The 15127-nt window shown below is 42.1% G+C and overlaps 1 protein-coding gene across 1 annotated transcript in view; it reads right to left on the bottom strand.

Moving 5' to 3' along the window:
• CCDC170 (coiled-coil domain containing 170) overlaps positions 1-15127 on the bottom strand; it is a 63502-nt gene that overhangs the window by 15643 nt on the left and 32732 nt on the right. Inside the window, exons 6-8 of the mRNA XM_030316600.1 lie at positions 13178-13378; positions 7752-7925; positions 5140-5382 (exon numbers count right to left, since the gene is read on the bottom strand). Of these exons, the coding sequence (XP_030172460.1) occupies positions 5140-5382; positions 7752-7925; positions 13178-13378 (618 nt within the window). The remainder of the gene's footprint in view (positions 1-5139; positions 5383-7751; positions 7926-13177; positions 13379-15127) is intronic.

The raw sequence follows: 15127 nt of genomic DNA, 5'->3' as shown, positions 1-15127 counted from the left end.
TGGAGAACAAACAGAGGGTTACTGGAGGGGTTGTGGGAGGGGGGATGGGCCAAATGGGTAAGGGGCATTAAGGAATCTACTCCTGAAATCATTGTTGCACTGTATGCTAACTTGGATGTAAATTTTTTTAAAAATTTTAAAAAGAAAAATATGGATTAATAATGTCGAAGAGTTGGGGACAACTATGAATACCACTTTCACAGGGTCTTCTGTTGTAGGAAGGAGAGTATGACTATTACTGCTGTACTTACTACTCATCTTTATTGTGTGGGACAAATGCAGTACAGAATCCAAAAATGTAGGAAACCGTGCCATTTGATTTTGGACTTTACCAAGACCAGAGACTAACCCTACCTTCTCTTTTGCGTAATAATTAGAGAACAAAAATAAATGGGAATAAAACATATAAAATGACCAAAAAAAAAAAAAAAAAAAGGATTTGCCACAACAGGAAGACATCAATAAAACCAACACAGGGGCCCCCGGGTGGCTCAGTCAGTTGAACGTCTGACTTCAGCTCAGGTCATGATCTCACGATCCACAGGTTCAAGCCCCGTGTCAGGCTCAGTGCCAACAGGTCAGAACCTGAAACCTGCTTTGGATTCTGTGTCTCCCTCTCTCTGACCGTCCCCCGCTTGTGCTCTCCCTCCATCTCTTAAAAATGAATACACATTAAAAAAAATTAATTAAAAAAATTTTTTAATTAAAAAAACAAAACAAATATTGTACAACTTATTGTGAGGAGCACTGAATAGTGTATAGGATTGTTGATCACTGTATTGTACACCTGAAACTAATGTGACACTGTATGTTAATTACAGTGGAATTTAAAAAAATGTTTAAAGAAGAAAAAGTCACTATACAATAAACACAAAACAGCATTGCTAGGTACTATTTCTTGTGCTCAGCACTGAGCTTAAGGCTTATTCTTTGCTTGAAAAGCAGACCAGCAAATGTTCTAGAGGCATAAAAACATAATAACCTCTAATTAAGATTTTCTCCTTGATGGGGAAAGAATTGAAAGAAAAATTAAAGGGAATCCATCTTTCACTTCAAAGTGAACATTACATAGTGCCACCTAGAAGCATTTCACACGCCACAGGGGGTACATGCCCCACGCTTGAAAACGTTGCTTTATACCACAGACACAGGAATACAAAATCGTTCGATCAGACACTACCCCAGAACCACCTGTGGCATAATCCTACCAGCCAAAGAGCAAAACTTAATTACAGAAATCAGGCTTGCTTGTGAAAGGCTAAGTGGAAAGACCACTTGCAGATAATTACAATAATCCAGGTGACATATGGTGCAGAGCTGAGGCAGAGGTCGTTGAGACCAGACGGGAACGTCCTCTATAGACACAGGACCCAACTTCCACTGGCTGTTTTCCAGCTTCTGCTACAGCAAGTGTGGGCTACTCTCTCCCCAACACCGTTTCCGATACACAGGGTTGTCTCAGCTAGGGGGTCCCAGCCCTACTGCCAATACCCTTAGCCTGGAAGATGCCCTCCTCGGACCCACGGCCCCAGTGGGCCCCCACACTGCCATTAGCCAGGAAGTGCCCCACCTCTAAAACCACTCATCACTCACTCTCACCCAGCGGGTGCTGGGCCCCATTCCTGGGTGTCACCGATGGGGAATCCCTTGTCCCATCATCACGTCCTCTGTTGCTAGACTGAGCGCCGCCGTGCTCCGTGTAAGCCAACCTTATTCAGCCTCCTGAGTTATGGTAATTCTGAAGGCGCAGAGTATAACTGCCACCCATCAGCAGTGACAAAATTAGCTAAAATGGCAACTAATTGTTGTACCATGTTTTATAGAATATTCATTCGCCACATTATTATATTTTAGCTTTACAGTATCTGGAAACACGCATCAAGGTAGCTGGAACCCGCAGGTTAATGTCAGAGTCCTGACATTAGGGCCCAGCCGGCTTCATTCAGAGATGGAGTCTCAGTTCTTGGAAACTGGAAAAAGCAGGGCAGGCCTCTAGTATCAAGGGAAGCAAGGGTCTCTGAGGTTATAAGGAGATGGGCGGAGTAGAAAGAACAGAGCGGCAACCCAATTATGGGGAACAGTTGCTCCGATGTCAGCCGCAGAAGCAATGCACATTTCAGAACTAGGTTAGCAGGAAAATAAACCGCGAGGTTGCATCAATCCTGACTTGTTAAATTAAGTTTCGTAATTTCTCCTGAGGACAGAAAACCGCACTCTATGAGACGGGGAAAATTTGTTGGTAGGAACCAGATGTCCTCAGCTGTAGGGCGGAGGGGACTGGGGACAGGAGGCCGGGCGGCTCACCTGCAGCTACCAGCATCACCACACATGGTTTCAGAAACACAGTGGTGGTCTTATTAGGACATCCTCGCTTGAGTCCTTCCTCTAGGCGGCCAGCATGCCTCAGCTTCCTGGGTGTCACTCCCCCTTAGTTGTCCTTAGGAATCACCCAGACTGCTCCACATTCTCTTCTCCTCTGGCTTTGTGGAGTTCAGCAAGCTGGGTGTATGAAAATCCCCAGTGCGGGGCCCCTGGGTGGCTCAATCAGTTAAGCATTGGGCTTTGGCTCGGGCCACGATCCCACGGTTTGTGAGTCCGAACCCTGCTTCGGGTGAGCCCCCCCTTCTCTCCCTCTCTCTTCATCTCTCTCTCCCTCTCTCTCTGCCCCTTGCTCACTTGCCCCCTCTCAAAACAAAACAAAACAAAAAGCAAAAAAAGAGTGCTGTTTACCCTTTCCTCATATCACAGATTTCTCTGAAGAATTTGAACTATTCCACCGAAACACGCTTATAATGAAACATGTCCCTTTCCAGATGACGGAATTCATCCCCCTGTTTTGAAATCCTGGTTCACTTTATTTATCATTCCTAGTCTGTGTTTTGGTACCTGAATGTTTAACACCAATTATGGGATCCATCCTCATCTTTCCTTCAACACGAGGAAGCCAATGAATAGAAAAGAATCTTCTTAGGGGCGCCTGGGTGGCGCAGTCGGTTGGGCATCCGACTTCAGCCAGGTCACGATCTCGCGGTCCGTGAGTTCGAGCCCGGCGTCGGGCTCTGGGCTGATGGCTCAGAGCCTGGAGCCTGTTTCCGGTTCTGTGTCTCCCTCTCTCTCTGCCCCTCCCCCGTTCATGCTCTGTCTCTCTCTGTCCCAAAAATAAATAAACGTTGAAAAAAAAAAAATTTAAAAAAAAATAAAAAAAATAAAAAAAAAGAATCTTCTTAGGCCCAAAGTCAGAGGTATAGCAATAATAGTAGCAAAGACATAGTAACTTCTTTCTTTTTTTTTCAAGTTAGTTACCACACAGTGTAGTCTTGGCTTCAGGAGTAGAACCCAGTGATGCATCTCTTACGTACAACACCCAGTGCTCACCCCGAAAGTGCCCTCCTTAATGCCCGTCACCCATTTAACCCAACCCCCACCCCCAGCAATTCTCAGTTTGTTCTCTGTATTTAAGAGCCTCTTACGGTTTTTGCCTTAATAACTTCTAATTAAGATTTTCTCCTTGACAATGGAAGAATTGAAAGAAAAATTAAAGGGAATCCATTTTCCACTTCAGGGCTCAACATTATATAATGCCCCATGAGACACCACCTAGAAACACTCTGTATCCACCACAGGACATTTGTAAAACCTGGTTTTATGACACTGATGCTGCCTCAGCACTCCTGCCGCTTCCAGCCAGGGCAGAAGCAATGGCATGCTGACTTCAGGGGTTCTACCCCCACCCCAGCACACACCCCCCCCCAAAGATAAGTCTCAAGGTGTGAGGGGGTGTGGGAGATGCTTACCTTGATACTTGCTCCCCAGCCTTTGTACCCCATCAGATGCCTTCCCTTGCTTCCTGCTTCCCTTATTTTTAAATATGTTCCCTCCCCTGGGCTGTGTCTGCCCTGTTTTTTTTTTCCTCTGGGGAAAAAAGCCTCAATTTAGAAAGGTTTCAGGAGAGGGGAGCCTGGGTGGCTGTCTGTTAAGCGTCTGACTTCAGCTCAGGTCATGATCTCATAGTTAGTGGGTTTGAGCCCTGCATTGGGCTCTGTGCTGACAGCTCAGAGCCTGGAGCCTGCTTCAGATTCTGTGTTTCCCTCTCTCTTTGCCCCTCCCCACTCGCACTCTGTCTCTGTCTCTTGAAAATAAATAAATGTTAAAAAAATTAAAAAAGAAAGGTTTCAGGAGAAAAGAGCTAATGACTCAGAAGAAAAAAAAAAACATACAGTAGGAAATATTTCCTAAAATATTGTCCCCACTACATATATTGAAGTGTTAGCTTAATTCCAGATTCCTTTTCCCTGCTGGTCTGTTTCCAGATTCAGAAACATTCCAGAAGTCCATTACAGAGCACTCATCTGTAAAGAGCGAGGACATTATTCTCATCTGTATTCATGACACGCATTTCTGCCAGAAAGGATATGTGCATATGAAGTTACATATTCTTTCCAGTGGCACACATACATGACATTTAAAGATTTTGATTAAATTCTTTTATGTTTTAATTCCTTTCTTCTCTGTAGCCATTAGAAGTTGAACCCTCCAAATCCAGGAAGCACACTGCCCCAGTCAGGGACCCTTCCTCACTTCTGGGTACACGGACGGCATCTCCAGGCCATGGGACACAATGCTGGCTGACTTCTCAGTGAAGAGCTGTGCTCATTTTCTCATTTCTTGCTAAGCAGATTCCCGCGTGATAAACCCCTGATCCCAAATATCATAGTCACCCACACTTGGAAGAAATGTTTATATTTTCTTTACTTAACATCACCTTTTTTTTCTTTTAATTCCAACGTAATTAACATCCGGTATTATATTAATTTCAGTACAGTGATTCCATACATCCCTACATCACTCAGGGCTCATCAAGATAAGTGTCCTCTTAATCTCCGTCACCTCCATCACCCTTTTTTGATGGGCTTTTCACACGGCAACTATGGCTCCATTCCAAGCATTGAAGAGACGCTAAATTGGCCTACTACGCTGATTTTGTGTACTATTTGCATTTTTCCCACAACTCCAGAAGATCACAGAAAGCCCTTATCTCCTTTTCTTTTCCGGCGTGTCTGTTATAAGACTGCCACCCTTTCACATAAACCTCAATGGCAACGTGCAAAAATCAACAAGGGAGTGAAGATGGGCACTTGCCTTAAGCTCATGGGTGTCAGCCAGCTGGGCTTTGAGCTCCGTGTTCGATTCTCGACACACACTCAGCTCCTTCTGCAGCCTCTCCACCTTCTTTTGCAACTTCCTTAGGGTGAGATTGGCCTCGTCCCTCTCTACCGCCAAGGCCGAACGCACCTGCTTCTCCTGCTCCAACTGGGCAATTTTCTGCCGGAGAAGGTTCACATGCAGTTCTTTGCTCTCCAGTCTTTCTTTCTGAGTCTTGAGCTGATGTGACACAAACGGGGATCTTTTTTTTTTAAATAATCACCGAGCAGTCAGTAAATATAAACGAATTACTCAGATAACGTTGATCTTTATCTGCACTTCAATTAGACTCATCTATAAACCCTCAGAAAAGGTTATTGGATTCCTTTTCTTGATTGCATTTTTTTATTCCTGGTTTTCCAAGAACTAATTCTGTAGCTGCAAAGCATGAGACAAAAGAGCCACAGAAAATGCACAGAGAAGTAGGCTTTCCACCTCTGATTCCCTCCAACATTATGTACACCATAACAGACATGTACAATTACTTTCAAAGCTACGAACATGGGCTTATCAAGGTCAGAATAGGGTAGAGAGACAACATCCTGTCTACCACCCCCTGGCACTGGTCTTTGCTAAAAGAAAATAGAGTGCATGTTAGCACCAAAAACCGAGACTGAGTAATTTCAATCCCTTGGAACCAGACCGAGTGATGCCAAACATGAGAGTTGTTATCTTTTTAAAGTAAGTTATATCAGGGAGCATTTAAAGAAAGCTGTGCTTATATGTTTAAAATCTTTGAAATGGAAAGGACTTCAAGAAGGTTCCAGTTCACTGGTGTCTTTATCATCTGCCTGGCCTATACCGGCCACAAACCAAGCAGAGAACAAATTCTTCAAACAGCACTAATTACTGACAATCAAACTTGATGAAGGAATTTATAATGGATTTTAGAAAAAGATTATGGCCTCTAAAGGGGGAAAAGAAATCCTCCTGGACTGTGATGTCACAATTAGTGAGGAGAATATTAAGTACAGAAACCTCTTACATCTGTTGCAAACATTGGGGATTGGAATCGTGCAGAATTCTAGAATGTTAGAGCTGAGGACCGTCACATTTTCCGTAATTATATACTCTGCACTTCTCAGAGGTGTGAAGGACAGACTGAAATGCAGCCTTGTGTATCTTGTCTAACGATGGTGGCAGCATTCATAGCCAGGTCCATTCTTAACAAAGCCCGTTTCGTGTCTCTCTAGCCAAACTCCCTTCCTCGAGCTTCTTCATGTCAAATTCCCCTCGACTGCACAATTACCCTGGTGAGTCCTGTGCAGCTGGTAATTTCAATTATTATACAATATGTCAGAAGGAACGATGTTGGAGATCGGGGGGAAAATCAATTATCTGAGGAGACCTTCAGAAAGAACTGTAGCTCAGTTTAATGTCTCTGACAGTCACAGGGGTTATCTGCTGTCTTTTATAAAGTATTCCTCAAAATCTAGTATATGGAGAAGAGATCAAATGTGAATATAGCTCAGTCTATGAGCCAAGAGTTTAAAAAATGGGTCTTGTTAAAAATAAACAACCTCATGAGGTAGATATCATTCCCATCTTAAATATGAGGAAATAGAGACAGAGAGGCATGTAATTTGTCCAAGGTCACACAGCTTGGTGGAACCAAACTGGAATCCCAGATGTGACCCATGACACAGCCTGTACACTATAATTCCACCACAGAATTTTCTCCTAAGAACTATTATAAGAACACATCTGTGTTTTGCTCTTTCTTTCACCAATGCCAATAATTATATAACTAATAATTATATTTTTATCCTTTTCATCTACTCATTCATTTATTTAGTCTAAACTGTTTTTAATTCTTCCTTTGAGTCAATGAAAAGTAAATGCTTCTCCTCGCTTTTCTCTCCAGTGCCAGAGAGTTTATCAACTCGGAGACTGCTAGATATTCCCAAGTTCTCCTCATCTCCCTTAATAATAGAATCAGTGAGTTTCGTAGGTAGGCAAGTGGTTACCTAGGGAAAGGACTACAGTGTCCAGCTTCCCTTGAATTAATTTCGGTCATCAGAATCATGGGACATAAACACAAGTTCACGTGGCAAATTCTGGAAGCCTCCATCAAAAGACAGCTCACACATGCTCTTTGCATCCCTCTTCTTCGTCCCTTCCTTCTCCAAACTTCTGTCTGGAACCCATAGGTACCATTTTGAACCATAAAGATATGAACCACCCTAGGGATGGGAGATTAATGAGCTGAAATGAGCCTGGCTCCTGGAAAACTTCACAGAGCAGACTGGCCACGCTCACCCTGAGCAGTCTACTTCTAGAAACTTATGGGGGTGGGGGTGGGGGTGGGGAGGAAGCACATCCAGTCATATAAGCCACCATTATTTTGGGTCTCTATGACTTACAGTCAAACATAACCTTAGGTGATAAACTTACCATCCCTCAGACTTGAAACAGAGACTCAAATTATAAATACATATTTATGTTTCCTAACCACAGTGATGAATACAAGGGGAAGTAAACTATTTTTCAATATTTAAGTGTCTCAGCAATTCTTTCTCTCAACACTAGCAAGTTTCAGTATCCCCTACCTTTCTCTGTAAATTGTGAGCGATAGTTTTGTTTTCAATGACTGCGTTGCTCTCGAGGCGGACCAGCTGCTCTGTGCGAGCTAAGACTACATCCAGGCGCATGTCAAAGCCAAGTTCAGCAGCCATCTGGTCCAGTTTCATTTTCTCTGAGAGCTGATCCAGAAATTTAAGATACTAAACCCAAGAACAAAAATGAAAATGAGACACAAAAACGAAGTTAACAGGTGATCTCACAGACTCCTTCTCTTTCTCCCAAACTTACAGATAGGTCTCATTAAACCCAGGATGGAGCCCGACCCCTGACCCCAGTGTTTGGTAATGAATTCCAGAACCACCTTGCCAGCTCCCTGCCCTGCTTCCTGTCCAAATTCACTTGACTCTCGCGGTCAGTGATCTTGATGTTCAACGTAACATGAGACACTCTTCTCAACCCTGCCATGTGACAAATCTGGCATCCTCCGGACAACATCTGCATCTCTCTGCTTTGGCGACAGGCTGCTGTCCCTTCCAGGCTAATCCAGCTTCTGGGATCTACTCATCCACAAACCTTCCATGGCAACTTTTCCATCCTAAGTGGGCCCTGGCCTCAAATGTGGAAAAAAAACAGGACAACAGTGGCCACTTTACTCCCCTTGGATTCTACAGATCACTCCAAAATCAAAGCTCTCCATACAAACACACTTGGACAACGTTTTTGCTTTTTTTTTTTAAACTTAAATTCCTATACCAAAAAAATGTCTTAAAGAGTTTTTAACGTAACATAGTTTAAGGAACAATATTGTAAAACACAGCCGTATCAATGAAGTCAAGATTCATTTTTTAACAGGTGAATGTTACAAAATTGTTCCAGGATCTTTCTCCACTTGATTTCTTTATTTTTCTTCCAAGTTTTTATTTAAATTCCAGTTAGTTAACATACAGTGTAATACTAGTTTCATATGTACAATTTAGTGCCTCAACAGTTACATACGATGCCCAGTGCTCAATACGACAAGTGCACTCCTTAATCCCCATCACCTATTTAACTCATCCCCCCACACACCTCCCCTCTGGTAACCATCAGTTTGTTCTCTAAATTAAGAGTCTGTTTCTTGGTTTTCCTTCTTGCCTTTCCCGCTATGTTCATTTGTTTTATTTCTTAAATTCCACACATGGAGTGAAACCATATGGTATTTGTCTTTCTCTGACTTACTTCTCTTAGCGTAATACTCTTGAGCTCCATCCATGTCGTTACAAATGGCAAGATTTCATTCTTTTTTATGGCTGAGTAGTATTTATTTATTTATTTATTTATTTATTTATTTTACACACACACACCACAATTTCTTTATCCATTCATCAGTCAATGGACATTTGGGCTCTTTCCATGATTCGGCTATTGTTGATAATGTCGCTAAAACATCAGGGTGCATGTAGCCCTTGAATTCAGTATTTTTTTTTATATCCTCCACTTAATTTCTGTGGTTTATTGGGCCCGACAGAGGAATGCTTACTAAGCACTTGTTGGATGAGTGAACCAATCAATGAACTTTCTGTATCATCACTTCATGATTTGGGTTCTGTCTTTGAAACTTTCTTCCCACTGCAATAAGTCTTCATCTATCTGGCATTCTGAGGCGACTATATGTTTAAATAAGTATGATTCCTGGGTGACTGAAGCATGCCAGTATTAAATCCCAGAACTATCGATACTTTTAGTCATCGAGATGAAATTATTTGTAAGTGAGTACTTTCAAATTTTGTTGAGTGGCATACCTACAATGTAATCTCTTCTTTGTAAGGCACGGTCACAGGAAGTACTGCTTATCTGCTGTGCTACACGGTGGTAGGTTGCTGTCTTGGGCTACAAGACCAAGACCAGAAGCTACTTTTGTTTCCACATCACCAGTTTCTCACTTCTTCATGCTGTGTCAGCACTCCCCTTGGAATTATTCATTTTGAAGGTATGGATGAAAGTAAAAATAATTGCTATTGTTTGTTTTGTAAATAAAATAGAACCAGGACCCTCCATGTGGAAGCATAAAGTCTCTCTTGCTACGTCTACATGTGACCCATCCACGTAGCATGCCAGGATCTACAACTGGCAAAATGGGATAAGGACAGGACCAAGCCACACCCCACATAGCAAGGGCCCGTTTCAAAGATCTCTGCTATGCCTCAAAAGGGTAGGGTCACTGGAGGGATTTCCTGGACAACTTATTTCTTTGAATCACAGTTTAGCATAAATATATTCTATTCTGTGTGCACCTCAATTACCTATATTTAAACTTAAACTCTGTACAACTTTGCTTTTCACTTTTACATGCCTGTCATCCGTACTAGGACATGCAGTTCAGAGGTGGTGATCTACGGAATATTCACCACAGAGGAATCCATTTACATAATTTGCTTTCGTAACTGAGAGTTCTTTAGGCACAAGCTCAGCGAAAATTAATGAGTCATTACAATGAAAAATAAAAAGGGAAGAGACACCAGTCTACCTAAAATTCTTGCTTTTTAGATCTTTCTTCACAATTTAAATACTATTTATTGACTCTTCCCTAATTGCTGGAGAAACCAAGAAAAAAGAAAAAAAAAAAGATTTCCTCTGATCTCAAGAAGCTTGGAGTTGACTGGAGAAGACGGAAGACATTAGGTCAGTAAGTGCTGTGACAGACACACGCACATGTTGCATGAAGGAAAACTAAGTCTCTAAGGAAGGGGAAGGAGGAAGTGACATTGGAACTGAGTCTTCAAGGGACAGCTATTACCAGGTGAAGAAGGTAAGGAGAACTTTTTCTCGGAGAGAACAGCAACGTGTAATATAGGATGCCAAGGAGGCCCCCAATTTTTTTTTTTTTTTTTTTTGCCATCCAATTGTTTTTTATAAATTTGAATGTGGATGTCTTCAGGCTCAGAGATCAATCACCACACACCCTTGCAGGGCCCTGTTAGTCCCCTGAAGCCTGGAGTTTGCCACCGTAGGCTGGAGGGATTACGGGTGATGGAAAGCCTGGAGAGGGGATCTGGCCAGGTCACAGAATGCTTAGCCATGGAAAGAAGAAATCTGTAGCTGAGCCTGAAGGCCATAGAGAGCCCCTGGCCAATTTTAAGAAAAATTGGACACACATTTTATTAAGACCTCCCTGGCAGCAGTGGGGAGCTGTTGGAAGGTTGTTTGGACAGTCCATACAAATGATTATAATGTTTGGAGTCAGAGCACTGCCGCTAAATATAGAGATGGGGGGGGTGACATTTGAGATATGTTAAGGAGATGGAATTTACAGTGTTTAGGAATTGGTTAAGAAGAGGGAAGCATTAAGAATGACCCTGGGGCTTTTGTCTCAGGTGGCTGGAGGCAGATTACATCATCATCCCTGAGGCAGGAGGGGGCAAATTTGTAGAGAGGTGATCATTTCCATTTTGAAAATGATTAGTGCAATGTGTTCATGGGACATCTAGGTAGATAGCCCAGCAGTCAGATTTCTTCCAATTTAACACATTATACTCAGGTGCAACATTTCCTTTCAAACTCAAATTTTCAATCAACACATCTTTTTCAGATACTCTTCACCCTCCCAAATTTGTCAAATCTACCCCTTCATTCATAACCCCACTACCTGGTCCAAATCTTTATTACCTACTGTTCTATTCTATTCTAATTATCTATTCTAACAATCCCCTAGCCGGGCTCCCTACCTTTCATCTCTAGGCCCTCAAAGCCAGTCTGCCTTCGGAGAAATCTTTTCTTTTATTCAAAAGCCTTCTATGGCTTCCCATTGTCTACAGGATAAAGCCTTGGGCAACTAGCCTTCCCTATCTCAATTATTCCTACACATCTCCAGAGCCACCTCACGCCTCTGGACTCACCAGGCACCATGTTCGGTCTCCCTGTGCCTCACTGGTCTCCTGAGCAGGTCACAGCAGGTCACAACAGGTCACACCTCCACTCCTTCCTTCCTCCTACTGTTCTCGATACTGTGAATCCCTTCCCCCACCTCTTCTGCCTGACAAATTCCTACTCATTCTTTAAAGCCTCTCGTGATGCTACCTCCTGTGTGAAGATGGCTCATTTCCTCACTCACAGAAACAGGAAACTTTATCCAACTTCCTGTTGAATTTTATACTTCCCTCCATTAATTAACTCTTGTGTTCTCATTTACATGTGTCATCCACTTAAACTAGGATTTCCCACAGACCTCTTACGTGTCTTTGCCTATCCAACCCTCCATGCAGGCATGATGCTTCCTTGGCTTTCCGAAGTGCTGAAAAATGGGGATGAATGTGTTTCCAGAATATTGTTTTTAACCTAAGCGTATTTATTTTTCATGCCAAATCCAATCCCAATCCCATTTCTTTTTTTCTCTCTCTCTTTTTTTTTCCTCCTGTGACTCACAACCATGTACCTTCCCCTTCCAGCCAATAAAATCTTCCTTCAGTCGTCTTGCTTCATGCCTCTTTTCTCTCTGGTCGCCAGACTTCCTAAGAATCTACTTCTACACTCAAACCTTTCCTCCGCACTCACCCCTCAGCCCGGAGCAAACTAGCTTCTGCTCTCCACCAGTCTAACTGCCTCTGGACGGTCACAGATGGTCTCCCCACGGTCAAGTCATAAGTGGGGGCCCCTTCTCATTGTACTCTCCTTCTCTCACACAGGGTTATCGCCATTAGCATTCCTGAGTCTGTCCCTGCTGTGACTTCAGCTTCACTGTGACATCGCGTCATCTTTCTAAAACACCGCAATGCTCAAAATCACTTACTACACTTAATACTCTACAGAAGCTAGAATAAAGAATCTTCATCGTCCAAACCATGCTAGTCTTCTCTCCTGCCACAACCCCATCCGGAATGCTGTGTTCCAGCCACACTGGAACAATCGCTCCACACTATGACTACACCATGCACTTAGGAGCTTTCACGCCTTTGCTCGCACTGTTTCCCCTACGGTATCCGCACCCTCGCTCCTCTAAAATCCTACTTATCCTTCAAGGGTGAACTCCATTGCCCTCTCCCCTGTAAAAATCCTCCTCTTATCCAGAAGTTATCATTCCCTTCACTGAGTTCCTACAGCATTTTGTCAATCAATACATCTGTTACAACACGTACAGCTTTATAGTCACAGCAAATGACTAGAATGTCTCCTCAAGTGAATTATGAGCCTTTTATGATCAAGAACTGTGTGTTACTCAGACCTTAGCCCTCAAACCTTCAGGGTCTCATACATAACCGGCATTCAACAAATACCTGTTGAGTTTAACTGGATTAATCCGAATCAAGGAAGCCCTAAGTACTAGGAAGACACCCCAAAACAGGACGTTGTTCCCTGACATTTACTCATTATGCAGACTTAACCATTCTACTGAAGTACTGTAAAATTCAGAACATTTTCAGGTAAAATTTTAAACTGTAACAGATGTTTCTCCCCACAGATACCCTCGGGTTATTACTTTTTGTTTCTCAAAATTCAAGTTATCTCGCAAAACATCTCCAGAAGCCAGCTCTCCCTCCAGGTATGTCAGCTGACCCTGAAGAGTCTCCAACTTGCTTTCTGCTTTCTGGGCCCTCTGAAGAGCTTTCTGGTGAAACCCAGACTCATTTCCCAACTGTTCAACAAGCTCAGATATTCGGGCTTCAAGCTGGGAGACCATCTGGAAACAAAGAAACAGACAAGAATAAGCCTTGTTTCGGATGCACCAAAGTGTTCAAATCTAGTGCTCAACCCAAGCAACATAACTATTTATAACACCAACTTCCAGATTCTTTGTAAAAATTAAATAAAAAACAGGTAATTTGATAGCTGTATCTGCCTCTGCTTGAAATAAGTCTGTATTCATTACCTAATAAAATATTTCTATTGGTATTTTTTTTCATTTTTATATAATTCCTTAAACAGGTTACTCAATAAATATTTATGGGTGATATTTACATACCCCTAAAACTGCCATTAATTTAGGAGCCTCAAAGCTTAACTGGAAAAAAAGTTCAGACAGAAAGTGCTTTTAAAACCTATGCAAGTGTCATTCTCCAGAGAAACTCCTCCACCATATATGGTGGATTAAAGACTACACAGTGAGTTAACTTTATAGTAAATTTATCCAGAATTCAAGTGCATAAAGATATTTTTTCAAGCTTTTTTTCAATTTTCCATTGAGTATCGGTTACTCAGGCACCAAAGTTCAGTGGTGCTGCTTCTGTGCTGTGTACTCATACAGTGATATTATCATTATAGCATTTGGAAGGTCAAACTTAACACAGCAATTCTACATGCAAGAAGGTGGGACAATCTGATTGCTACCTCCTGTCCCACAAAATGAAATCACAGTTTCTCCATTAAAGGCCCCCATTCTCTTCACACACTCCTAACTTTTCCAATGCTTCCATCCTTCCCTGGAGTTTCTCTCTTTGTCCTGACGTTCCCATAAATAAGAACGTAAGTTTACCAAAGACCTCGGGTACATGTCGAGAAGACTCAAACTGAGTCTACCTGATCCAGTCTTCAGGAAACATTGAATTTAATAAAGACACCAAGTTTGGGGTGAAAAATATGTTTTGTTTTGATGGTTAGTTTCAGAAGAGAAAAAAGAAAAAAGTAGACATTTACATATTACTCAGTACCATTCTTACAGAAACTGAAATATCTTGATGGTTTCAGGTTTATAGTTTCTGTTAAAAAAAAAAATTCTGCTTACCTATCAATAACCATTTTAAAAAGCAAGAAAACACTCCAGCCATCTTCAACTATTTTGTAAAGCTATTATCTGGAAGAACACTAGGGTTTGCTCTGAGTTGCCCTCAGAGCTTAAGTTAAGGACCAACAGGTCCAAATCAGAGAAATAATTCCACTTCAGTGAAAGGAAGAATTTTTCCTGGTCCCCAAAATTACAAAGTAATATATACTCATTATAAACGATTCATTAAAGGGGTGCCTGGGTGGCTCAGTCAATTGAGCGTCTGACTTCAGCTCGGGTCATGATCTCGCTCGCAGTCTGTGAGTTCCAGCCCCGCGTCAGGCTCTGTGCTGACAGCTCAGAGCCTAGAGCCTGCTTCAGATTCTGTGTCTCCCTCTCTCTCTGCCCCTCCCCTGCTCATGCTCGCTCTCTCTCTCTCTCTCTCTGTCAAAAATAAACATTAAAAAATTTTTTTAAATAAATAAAGATTCATTAAGGACAACAGAAAAAGTTTAAGGAAAAAAAAACCACTCAGAGGTTAACAACTATTAATATTTTCAAATAATTTATTTTTATGCCCTGTTAAAATACAGGTGAGATACTATATTTGCAATTTTATGTCTTTGTGTTTATCTCGTATTTTAAGCATCTTACTGTGGCTACAGTCAGGAAGGTTAGACTACTTCATCTCCAAATGCTCAAATCATGTGCTTCTGTGGCTCTCCAGGT

The sequence above is a fragment of the Lynx canadensis genome, chromosome B2 (assembly GCF_007474595.2).
Source record: "Lynx canadensis isolate LIC74 chromosome B2, mLynCan4.pri.v2, whole genome shotgun sequence".
NCBI classification, from domain to species: Eukaryota; Metazoa; Chordata; class Mammalia; order Carnivora; family Felidae; genus Lynx; species Lynx canadensis.
Note: the sequence above shows the minus strand (reverse complement) of the source record. Positions and strands in the feature narration are given on the sequence as shown.